Source organism: Falco cherrug, chromosome 6, assembly GCF_023634085.1.
Source record: "Falco cherrug isolate bFalChe1 chromosome 6, bFalChe1.pri, whole genome shotgun sequence".
Taxonomy (NCBI): domain Eukaryota; kingdom Metazoa; phylum Chordata; class Aves; order Falconiformes; family Falconidae; genus Falco; species Falco cherrug.
In genome coordinates, this window is record NC_073702.1 from 56,731,395 (window position 1) to 56,743,565 (window position 12,171).

The 12,171-nt window shown below is 41.6% G+C and overlaps 1 protein-coding gene across 6 annotated transcripts in view; it reads left to right on the forward strand.

The window, feature by feature from the left end:
• The window catches only part of PTPRK (protein tyrosine phosphatase receptor type K), a 412,555-nt gene that overhangs the window by 83,740 nt on the left and 316,644 nt on the right, over positions 1–12,171 (forward strand). For all 6 annotated transcript variants that reach the window (XM_055713989.1, XM_055713991.1, XM_055713990.1 and 3 more), the window contains exon 2: positions 6,575–6,697. In XM_055713989.1, coding sequence (XP_055569964.1) covers positions 6,575–6,697 — 123 coding nt within the window. The remainder of the gene's footprint in view (positions 1–6,574; positions 6,698–12,171) is intronic.

Sequence of the window (12,171 nt, forward strand, 5' to 3'; positions counted from 1 at the left end):
TGGATGTCAATTTATCAGTGGGAGTTTGACACATGCTTTTCTTAGGCTTAATCTTTTTTATAATTTAACCTGGTGGGGAAAAATCCATTCAGCTCTTTTTCCTGGGTTTGTATGAAAGGATGTAGGATAATGCCAGAATCAGAGCAGTGTCAGTAACTGAGTGTTGGTGCTAAGGAAATAATCATGATAACATTTCAAAACATACAGTTTGTCTTTAAATTCAAGCATCTTCCAAATAACTTCTTATGGATGTACTGAGTTTCCATTTCAAGTTTTTGGTAGCAGGGGGGCTTACAGGGGTGGCTTCCATGAGGAGGTGCCAGAAGCTTCCCCCACGTCCAGTGGAGCCAATGCCAGCCGGCTCCAAGAGGGACCCACTGCTGGCCAAGGCTGAGCCCATCAGTGATGGTGCTAGCACCTCTGGGATAATGTGTTTAAGAAAGGGGGGGGGAAACTGTGTGACTGCAGCCAGAGAGGAGTGAGACTCTGTGAGAGCAACAGCTCTGCAGACACCCAGGGCAGTGACAAAGGAGAGGGGATGAGGTGCTCCAGGCGCCAGAGCAGAGATGCCCCTGCAGCCTGTGGTGAAGCCCATGGTGAGGCAGGCTGTGCCCCTCAGCCCACGGAGGGTAACGCTGGAGCAGGTACCCACCTGCAGCCCGTGGAGGACCCCGCGCTGGAGCAGGGGGATGTCCGAAGGAGGCTGTGACCCGTGGGAAGCCTGTGCTGGAGCAGGCTCCTGGCAGGACCTGTGGATGCCCAGAGAGAGGATCACGCGCTATGGAGTGGGTTTGCTGGCAGGACTTGTGACCCCACGGGGGACCTACGCTGGAGCAGTCTGTTCCTGAAGGACTGAGCTCCATGGAAGGGGAACCCACGCTGGAGCGGTTTGTGTAGAACTGCAGCCCACGGGAAGGACTCATGTTGGAGGATTCCATGGAGAGCTGCCTCCTGTGGGAGGGAGGGAACCCACACTGGAGCAGGGGGAGCGTGTAAGGAGTCCTCCCCGTGAGGAGGAAGGAGAGGCAGAGACTACGTGTGATGAATTGACCAGAACCCCCTTTCCCCATCCCCCTGTGCAGCTTGGCAGGAGGAGGTAGAGAATTCGGGAATGAAGTTGAGCCCAGGAAGAAGGGAGGGGTGGAGGGAAGGTGTTTTAATGTATAGGTTTTTTTATCATTATCTTACTGTAGTTTCACTGGTAATAAATCAAACTGATTTTCCCCAAGTCAGAGTCTGTTTTGCCCATGACTAATCAGTAAGTGATCTTGCTGTCCTTGTCTTGACCCATAGGTGTATAGTTACATTTTCTCTCCCCTGTCCAGCCAAGGAGGGGAGTGATGGAGTGGCTTTGTTGGACACCTGGCATCCAGCAGGGTCAACCCACCACAACAGGTGATGTGTAAACATTGACTATGTGATCTTTATTAAATTTAGGTTAATCTTAATGACCTTGTTATTTAGTGGAGCTTTAATTTCTGAAAGTTTGGTGTGGGATATTCATATGTTTGTTTTTATAATGAACACTTAAGATTGTTTCTTTTATGAATGAAAGTGCATGTCAGGAAATTTTTATGAGGCTAGTATGATTTGTCACTTACCATTTAGAAGGATGTGGAAGAAGAATGCATGAGAGTTCTAGGTGTGTTTAAGCTGATGTTAATAATGTCGTGAAGAGTATGGGAAAAGATAGTGGAAACAGTCCATGGTTTGTGTAGAATGTGTTTCCCAAATACTACTTCCAACAGCTGAACAAATTTGATTGACCCAAAATACAGTTATGTTTGACAAAATGACCATACAGACTTAAAATTACTTCTGTTTTCCTAGTTTACAATTTCAGCTGTCTGTAGGGTGTTTTTTTCTGATGGATCACCTGATTTTTCTTTTGAAGTTGATTGTTGAGGCTTACTTGATGGCTGCTGCAGGTGTGGCAAGTCATGGCTCTGGTTGGTGTTGCCTTTCAGCAGAGTGTGCTGCTTATTCCCATCTGGCCCTTCTGGGCCATGTTTGATGGCAGCATTATTTTGAAGGGATGAAATGCTGGCTGCCTTGCATGCCAGTCCCCAAGCTCACATCAGGCTGTTGGGGTTGGACCAGTCTGGTGTATTGCTTTGGATGTCATAGCATCATAGAGTCATTTAATTTGGAAAAGACCTTTGAGACTGTCAAGTCCAGCCGTTAACCCAGTACTGCCAAGGCCACCACTAAACCATGTCCCTAAGCACCACATCCACACATTTATTTTAAACATGTCCAGGGATGGTGATTTCACCACATCAGATGGGCAGCCTGTTCCAATGCTTGAGCACCTTTTCAGTAGACAATTTTTTCCTAACATCCGATCTAAACCTTCCCTGGTATAAATTGAGGCCATTTCTTCTTCTCCTATTGCTTGTTACATGGGAGATGAGACCAACCCCTGCCTGTCTACAACCTCCTTTCAGGTTGTGGTAAAGAGCAATAAGATCCCACTGGAGTCTTCTCCAGGCTAAACAACCCTAGTTCCCTTAGCTGCTTCTCTTAACACATGTGCTCCAGACGCTTCACCAGCTCCGTTCCCCATCTGTGGACACGCTCCAGCACCTCAATGTCTGTCTGGCAGTGAGGGGCCCAAAACTGAACACAGGATTCAAGGTGTGCCATCACCAGTGCTCAGTAGAGCAGAACAATCCTTTTCCTAGTCATGCTGGCCACACTGTTTCTGATGCAAGCCAGGATGCTGTTGGCCTTCCTGGCCACCTGGGCACACTGCTGGCTCATGTTCAGCTGGCCATGAACTAGCATCCCCAGGTCCTTTTCCACTGGGAAGCTTCCCAGCTACTCTTCTCCAAGTCTGTAGTGTTGCATGGGGTTGCTGTGACCCAAATGCAAATGTGACCCGGTGCTTCTTGTTTAACTTCATACAACTGGCCTCGGCCCATGGGTCCAGATCCCTCTGCAGAGCCTTCTTGCCCTCCAGCACATCAACACTCCCCCTCAACTTGGTGTTGTCTGCAAACTTACTGAGGGTGCGCTTGATCCTCTTGTCCAGATTATCAGTGTCAGTGTGGTGTGCTTCCAGCTGGGAGATTGACCAGATGGGCAGAAATTGCTTTTAGTGGCATGGCATGTGTTGGTAGTTAACGCACAAATTCCAGTGGCGGGGTAGTGTTGAAGATAAATTTCAGGTTATGTATCACCTGTACCTAAAGGAGTGTGATGGTGATACCTAACAGGGCAGTGGTTGTTACTGAAGTACCTTTTTATTTGGTTTTGGTTTGTAGTTACAAATGGCTGAGTTGGAGATTCCTAACTCATTGTTTGTTGGGTATTAGCAGACTGTTCTCAAAATGTTGGGCAACAAATGTGAACATGTATTTGAGATGAGCTGCTGAACCTCGTTGGAAGGTACTAAACATTCATCAAGCCAATCCATGTTCTTCCTTGAACAGTGCTGTTAGGTTATTGTGGGGAGTGGCCCAGTAGCTGAGTGAGGGTGCTAACCAGTCCTAGTCCTGACCTACAGTGTACTTTTCAGATGTTTGAGTGGTTGAAGACTGATTTAAAATACATATAGTTTTGAAAAAATGACTGGGAATAAAATACATTACTGCAGATTTCACCCACTCACCATCTCTTCTTGTGTTTTCCACACAGCATGTCACACTAGTTTGGTCTCTTAGTACCCAGAGTTACTGAAATAGCATGCAGGCAGTTGACTGTTAAAACAGAGGAGAGATCCAGATTTGCTCATGTTTTAAGTCATAAAGAGTAGTCTGCAGGCAGTTTAAAATGCTTAGTCTGTCTCATTTTCTTAAACCGGATGAATCACTACAGCATTGGCTTTTACTTTACTTGCCTTTAAATGTCACGATACATTGGTAAGAGGTGGTGTGCTCCGTGATTTAAGCAGTTGTTACAGGGTTGATTTTGTTTAGGGTTGATAATCTGTCCTGATAATCTTTGTTCAATGTGCATGCAATAAATGGGCACTTGCTTGTTCTATGGATGCAGCACTGATGCACTATGCACAAGGAGGTTTGGATTTCTTGTTCTATATTAACAGGCATGTTGTTAGTGCTAATCAGAACCCTGATAACTAAAATTAATAGTGGGAGCAAAGATGAGCAATTAAGGACATTCATCTTCCAAATGAGTCCACAAGATTCATTGGTAGTTTAAATTTATATACTGAGGGCACTTAAACCATTAAAAAGGGTAATGGGTGCCCTGCAGGCGTGTGCTTCAAAGCCATATGTCATTTTGGTGCTGGGACAACAGACAGTGATAGCTTCCCTTTAAGGGAAACTGCTATTCATTTATCAATTAAATGTCAAAGGAAACGTACATTTTTGCTGTAGAGTGATCATAGCAGGGTATTGTAAGTTAAATCAAACCCCAAGTTTTACGTTTTAAGCCCTTCTGGCTTTATCACAATATATGTTAATTAGAAGAGTCTCCCAGTGGTAATAGGGCATTGGAGTTGGGACTTTTAAAGGCATAAATATTTCTTTGATGCACAAATACTTCTTTTTTTTTGTGCCTTGCAGGCTTCAGCAGTGATGTAGTAACAAACGCAGTGCTGACTATGAAATGTTGGGACTTTGGTGCTGTTGGTGATGCTGTGCTTATGTTGTCACAGGGGTATCATTTGAGAAGGTTTTGCGAACATGGAGCTGAATATGATGCTTCAAGGTTTTATGGAACAAGGACTCAGCAGAGATTTTGCTACAGTGTAGAGTTCTCTTTGGCTGTTGTTCTTGGCAGCCAAAGCACTGGTTAAGAAGTGGTTCTGGAAGTGCTTGGGAATGAGTATCTGGCAACGGTTTTTAGTGAAGCAGAATTAGCTAAAACTTGTTTTTGTCATTTATTTAAAATGACAAATACTTAATGCAGAACTATGAGAATTATTTGAGTTGTCTGTAACTGAAGATGAAACAGTCTGTTTGGGACACAGTCTAGATTTGCTGATGAAATTTTGTAAAAGGGACTTCTTCCCCAAATATGAGCACTGTTTTTACAAACTCTGCCTGTTGTGTAACATTTGAATATTCCATTCTGGGTAGGTAAAAAAAAAAATAAAAATTATCCTCAATTTGTTTACGTACATGCCTGTTCCTCCTTTCCTTATCCTCTGGTCTGCCCTAGTTACAGGCCACGTATGTCTTGTATGGTCTTCAGTCTCCTGTTCCCCACCTCCAGCCCATTCTCCTCCAGGGTGTAGTGTGGGCTGCTGAGAGCCTGGCAGGCTTGGGAGGGTGTTTGCTGTTGATGTGGTGCTGTTGACTCATGGTGACACTAGAATGTATCACCGTGAGGGTTTTTCATTTGTTCTTCGGACTTGCAGTATTTGTCCCATATTTTGTTTTCACAAAGTCAGACAATAATGTCAACAAAAATGCTCCTGTCTAGAGATGTCTTCGTAATGAGGAATTTTTGTTGTAATGACAGTTGTTAATTGGACTGATAGGCCCAAACTACTTAGGACTGGGAGGATGTGAGAAATATCTTCCTTGATTTCCAAGGGTTGTTCATAATCTAATACTTGAGTTCTTATGTAACTTCTATTCTGGATTTAAATATACTGCATAAATAAAGATGAATGCACTGTGTTCTCGCTCTTTTCATTCTTTCCTGGTCTTGCCTTTTATTTTTGAGCAGAAGGAAACTCATGGACTGTGTGCCATAAATGGAGATAACTGATACCGCAGTTGTATGCGTGACATCTGTGTTTTCTTGTATTTATGCTTTACTTTTTCTTTGACCAGGATCTTTTGATTCCTTTGTTTCTTCTTTCTGAAACCTTGATCTCTTTCCATGATCATCAGGTTTTCTTCTCTTTCTTCCCCAGCCTTCTTAATTGCCTTGAGTTAAGAATGCAATAAAAATTTACTGAATGAGACAGGGCAGATGTTGCTGTGTTACATAGCAATTTTGTGTGTCTGTCCGTCTGTGTCCCTGTCGTTCCCTCCCCCCCCCCTTTACATTCCTCCCATTCTTATTTCTCCCTGTCACTTCTCACAACTTTTCTTGCAAGGTTTTTGTATCCATTGTTTTTGTCACTCAGAAAAAGCACCCTGAATTTGTGTACTGTTATGCTAGACTTAACAAAGCAAGATTATCCAATTCTGCAGCAATTGTTTCATTTCTAAGTAATTTTAATTATTTTGTTTTGGGCACATTATTTATGCTCGTTGTTGGTTTTAGGACAACTTATGCATTCAGTGCATCAGACTTGTTGATTTCCAGCTTTTATTTTTGAGCCTAGTCCACTATTTTCTGTTTCCTTCTTGGTTTAGATAGTGTGTTGCTTTTTGTCACAGAGGCACTGGGCCAGGTTTCACTTGGGCTGAGTGACTCATCCTGTGATCTCCTGCTCTGAAAGAAGGTGCTCTTGGGGGAAATTGGTTGTGTGAAGCACAGACATTTTAAAAAAGAGGGGAACAATGATGGGTGAGCTCCTTGTGAGTTTTAACTTTGCACAGGCAAGCCTGTGAACTATGCCACAGGTTGCTTGGGCTTTGTAGGTGTGGTATGCTCAGGAGGAATACCTCTGCTTTTTAAATAAACTAATTACGAGTTTCTTTCCTAGGGGGATGCACGTTTGATGATGGTCCTGGACCCTGCGACTACCACCAAGACTTGTACGATGACTTCGACTGGGTACATGTCAGTGCTCAGGAGCCTCACTATTTGCCACCCGAGATGCCTCAAGGTGAGAAACTCCACAGATACTAGAGGGATAAGTTTATTAAGAAACTCTAAGCCTCACTGAATATGGCCTCAAGGCCATACTCTGTGATCTCCACTTTAACCTTTATAACAGAGGTAATAAAAAGAAAAAAAAATTAGAAATGTAACAGGCTTGGTAATGGAGACACCTTCTTAGATCAAATTTGCCTTTGAAGTTGTGGGGCATAAGGGGAGAAAGGGAGCCATAACCTCTTTTTCATTCTGCATGGAATTCCTGTTGACTCACAGTGAAATTCTGCATCTTAAATGACAGCTACTATATCGATTGAATTATTCAGGTTTGCATTAGAAGAAATGGTGAAAAAAAGGATACATGCAAAACCCCATATGCTAATTCCTTCCTTTCCCACTCCCCAACCGCGCATCATCTGAAGGTAATCAGAAAAACTTTGATTTATGGAAATATTGCTGCTGTTAATTACTATTTAGGACAGGTAATGAATAACTGAAGAGGTGCAGCCTACATGACCTTGCCTGCTCACCTTTGATGAACAGCTTAATCGTCGCTTCCCAGACAGCATGATATGCTGAGAAAATGAAAGCATTTGAAATTCAGCTACATTTTCCAATTAATAATACACTAAGTAATTAATCATGCAGAGGAGGAAAAAAGGTCGTGGCTATTTTATTTGTATGTAAAAGGTTTTGTGAAGTGAGGTGTGTGTGTGGAGAAGGAGGGGGAAATGTTGCCACACAGAAGTAACCTAACCTCTTTGCTGTTCCTTCCCCTGCCTTTTATACATTATTGTGCATTAATAGTGGTGGTTAGCGTATGTAATTCTACTTAACTGCTAACTAGCTGAGTTCCCCCTACTTTGGAGTCACTGATATGAGCAGCTGTTACTATGCCCTGTGTCTGAAAGTAGGTTAATTAAGATCTACACTTTATTTAATGGACTGCTTGGTGCTTCAAGTTCGCATACGGAAGAGTAAATTTAAGCCCTGAAGTCTCAGCATTCATGATGGTCTTGTATTAATAAATCCAAAACAGTATCTCTCCTAGAAAGGCTGAAATGAGCTACTTTTCAGTTTGCATTTCGCAGAGCCTATGTGGGTTGTTAAAATTCTTGGAGGTATTTTAATTGTGATGGAAGCACCATTTTGTATAAATTTGGGTGTTCTCAGACCTCAGGCACACCTTGTATAGGGAGAACAGCAATCTGAGGAACTGTATTTTGAATGGATCTAAATGACAAGATAGCTGCTTCTTCCTTCTCCCAGATAACATACCTGTCATCCTTAGGCAGATTTCAGAGTTAAATGACACAATGCTTTCTGACTTTGGCACCTGGTTTCTGTTCAGTTCTGCTACAGATCCTTTTCCTCTGAGTGTAACACGTGGACTCTTCTAGAAGACATTCTCTTTTCACATCTGTGTGAAATTGTGGCTGCCAAATAAAATCTAGCAGAATAAAGGGATGTTTCAGAGATAGTCCAAAACAAATACAGAAGCAGCTCTGATTACTATTATTATTTTTAATACCTCTGGTTAGAATTCTAGACTACGTGGATCACTGTTCAAAAGCTTAATGTTTGGTAATTGAGATCTAGACTAAAAGTGAGCAGTCTCATCTGATGAGCTGCCCTTAAGAAGTTCAGTCTTCATATTCTGAACATCTGTACTGTATCTAAATACTTAGAGTTGTGCTATTTCAAACACAAAAGTGCTCGAGTCTAAGAATGTAACAGTTCTAAAATGAGTGCTGAATTCCTCTGGTGGTTCTGCAGGAAGTGGAGCAGCAAAAGGTTCATACAAAAGCAGAAGGGAAATAACTGTGTGCTGTCATCTGTTGTGCAGTTTTTTAATACTGCTGACCCTGCCTTATTGCTGTTGAAACTGTAGGTTAGAAAGCGGTCCACTGCTCGTGGAGAAGTTATCCAAGTAGAATAAGATGTGGTAATGAAGGTATTAGTGAAATTAAACTACTGCTGTTTCCACTTTGGAAAATGCTGGCTTTCCTAACTTGTAGAAGCCGGGGATCTCCTAGGGACCAGAGTCAGCCCACTTTTTCCTGCTCTGTCAAACAACAATAGGAGAGAAAAGGTACCCAGAAAAACGCAGAGGCACAGAAACTGAAGTGCTGGGGCAGGGACTGTTTTCTCTCCATCTCTTCTTCTCAGGCTGTATAATCCTTCAGCTAGGCATAAGTCTCAGTGCATCTAACGCACGTGTTGATGTCTTCTCTGTGGACACCCTTTGTAGTGTTTGCAGCCCTTGTCTCTTACATTTCTCTGGAATACAATACAATGTCCTGCCTTGACCTTAGTAAGGGAAATGTGTATTCCAGTACAGCTTTGTCGCAGAAGGAACACTGTTTTACCAGTATGCCGAAAAGATAATTCCCTTATGCTTAGTGTGTGGCTTTCAGGACTCTAACTTTACCAGATTCACCCAGAACCATCTTAGTCATAAAGGATTATATTCAGTTTTCAAATGTGAATTTTTAGACTTCAGTAGCTTTGGAAAGTGGGGGTTTTGTTTGGTTTGTTTGGCAGTTAAAAATAGGGAAAAAATGACAACTGACTTCAAGTTTTACTCTTGATTCAAGGGAGGAGTTTAACTTAACATTGTGCTTTGGACAGGGACAAATCATGGGAAATTTCGGACCTAATGGCACATGCTTTGAAGTGCTATGAAAATGTGAAAACTTGTCCTAATGGAAAGCATTTTGCAGGTATAGCGATAGTAAATACTATTGGTAAGGCAAGTGTAATTACCTCTGAGTAATTAATGCGACTTCAGAATTTTTTTATACTGACATAAATTGTATTTCTCAAATTATGAGCAGAGGCAAAAGCCACTTATGTTCTGTTATGGGAAAAATAAATGCAGTACATAATGATTAATTTTGAAATAAAGTGAACACTTAGAGCAGGTGCTTGTGTACAGCTTTAAATACCAACTTGTAAATTGTTTGAACTGCAGCTTACATGATAAAACCTTTGGATTACTTATTAAAACCTTGGAAAACACCTGGTGTCCAACATGAGGTTTCTAAGAGCATATAAAAGTGACTGTACTAGATCAAGCTAAAGGTCCGGTTGTTTTGAGAATAGCCATTAGCAGTTGTCCAGGGAAAAATGCAGAGGTAGGACAAATGAGTGGTGATCATGCCCTCAGCACTCTTCCAGTTTCAGGCTGTTTGGCCTTTAGGAATCTCCTCAGCTAGAAGAAGCCTTTATTTGTGATGTTCTCAATGAATTCATGTTCTTGCCCTGTCAGCTTTGTCTTTATTGTGTGTGGGCTCCTTGAAGACTTCTCGTATCTGCTGTGTCCTATAACAGTGCCAATGTTTGTTACAAGTCATGGGAAGACGCAGCTATTCTTGTTCTGAATTTGTGCATGACTTCTGTTTGGTACATGTTGGTCTTCTGTACAGGAAGTGAGCAAAGCAGATTCCTTGTCACCTTCCCCAACCCATTCAAATTCTTTTTGTACACCAAAAGTAAAACTGCACCCTTCTTCTGACATCATTCTAGGTCGAATGGTCCAAGACTATTGAGTTGTTCCTTATGTAGAAATGATTCTGCAGCTGTGGGATTTGCATTTTGTGTGGGGCACAGTTGGTAATCAAGTGTTACTTTTGTAGACATGGTGACAAAACTTAAGTCAAAATATTTACCTGAGGGGTCTTTGTACCTCTGAAGACAGGCATATATATCTTGAAGCAAACTCTTTAAACTTGCATTATGTTTTCCAGTGTATGATTTTTATACATTATACAATACAAAATAGAAATTAGAGAATGCTATTAAGATGAAGTTCAATTCTGGCTATGGATTTTTTCAGTTATTTTAGGGGACTATTCATTGTGTGTCGATAACTTTGTTTTGCAGAACACAAAGCAAATAATAGTGCTTTCTTATATCACTGAGAACATGCAAAGGGGTGATTTTATCCATATTAGTAATACATTTACTGGTGTTTTTACCCTTTGATAGAGAAGATAGTTTATTTACTGTGTTTGATTTGCCTGTTAAAAGCAGCATTATTTTGAGGCTATGCAGGGCTGGGGCGTGAGAGCCTGTAATGGGCTGTGTGATGGGGAGCCACTTAATGAAGGGCGTTTTTAATACAAGGGCTATTACCCTCCTGGATACAAATGCATTTTGAAGAATGTCTAAATTACAGTGGACAATAGTGACATGCTGAGATGGACATCTTGTTTCTGATCTCTCAGATGGATAATGTGCCCAGAGTGGATGTGTGCTATTTTTTTTTAATTGGTTTTCTAGAAATCTGAGGAAAATAAATTAACAGTACTGGGGTAAGTCCTTACTTGTCATGACTTAAAGTCATCTAGCATGACTGAAGGAGAACAGATTAAATCTGTAAAGATGTTCCTTAGTATTAGAGTGTGTTTTGCAAACGCAAACTTTAATTTTTTTACAGTGAAGAGTATTGCAGAAATTATTTTTTTTTTTACTTTGCAGAAATTACGTATATGACCTTACCTGTTGCCCCACTTTAAAGGATAAAACTAAGCTCACGACTCCGAAAAAAAGGAAAAGAAACAGTCCTGAAAAGAAAAGTGTTACGTATTCTGGTTTAGGCTGACATTTTTGGGTTGCTAATGGAAGACTATACGGTTATTTCAGAGTGGAGAACATACATGGTGATAGGTAATGGAGGTGAGAGAAGTGTGTTGACAAGTAATCTTAGGCCACACTTTGATGGAAGTTTCTTCTATATGGGTTTTAGACAGACTGTCTCTGACTGCTCTTTCCCGTGTCCTGTCTTTCCCAGGGGCATATTGTTATCTTGCTGCCTCTTCCCAGTTGCTCTGATGTGCCTGTGTTTGCGAACTGGTGTGGATTGAAATTAATGACACGGGGAAAACAAAAGTATGCAGCATGGGTCACTTTGTTAATCCTGCTCATCGTGCAGCACTAAGAGTTGTTATACTGGTGCAACTGATGAGGACCATGGGAGCTAATGGCATGGGTGGGTACGGGGGTGGTATAAAAATCTGGGGCATCTGAAAGTAATATGAAAATTACACCCTTAGGTTGGTGTGCAGCTTTAATTTTCCTGTACAAATAGTGCTGAGTATTTGTTGCGTCTGAAAGGTCAGTTGTGCACTATATAAATTTTAACTTGTACAGAAAAGAAATAACTTTTGTGTCACCTGCATGACCCAAAATGAATTTCAGCACAGGTCCAATATAAGTGTTTATGAAGTGTATGAATGAGAGAGGAGAGCCAGGTGGTCATGAAATTTGTGTTTTAATATAGATTTCCTGTGAGTGTGGCTCAGGAAGGAAAGCTGTAATGTAGGTGTCATATAGATGAGACTTTGGGCTTTTTACTTCACTTACACTTGAATTTTTCTCCTGGAGAAATGAAGCCACCATCCCATGAATAAATTTAAATTCTATGAATGCATATGGGTACAGTCAGACAGAAGTTACCGGGGAAGCAGTGTCTGGTGAAAG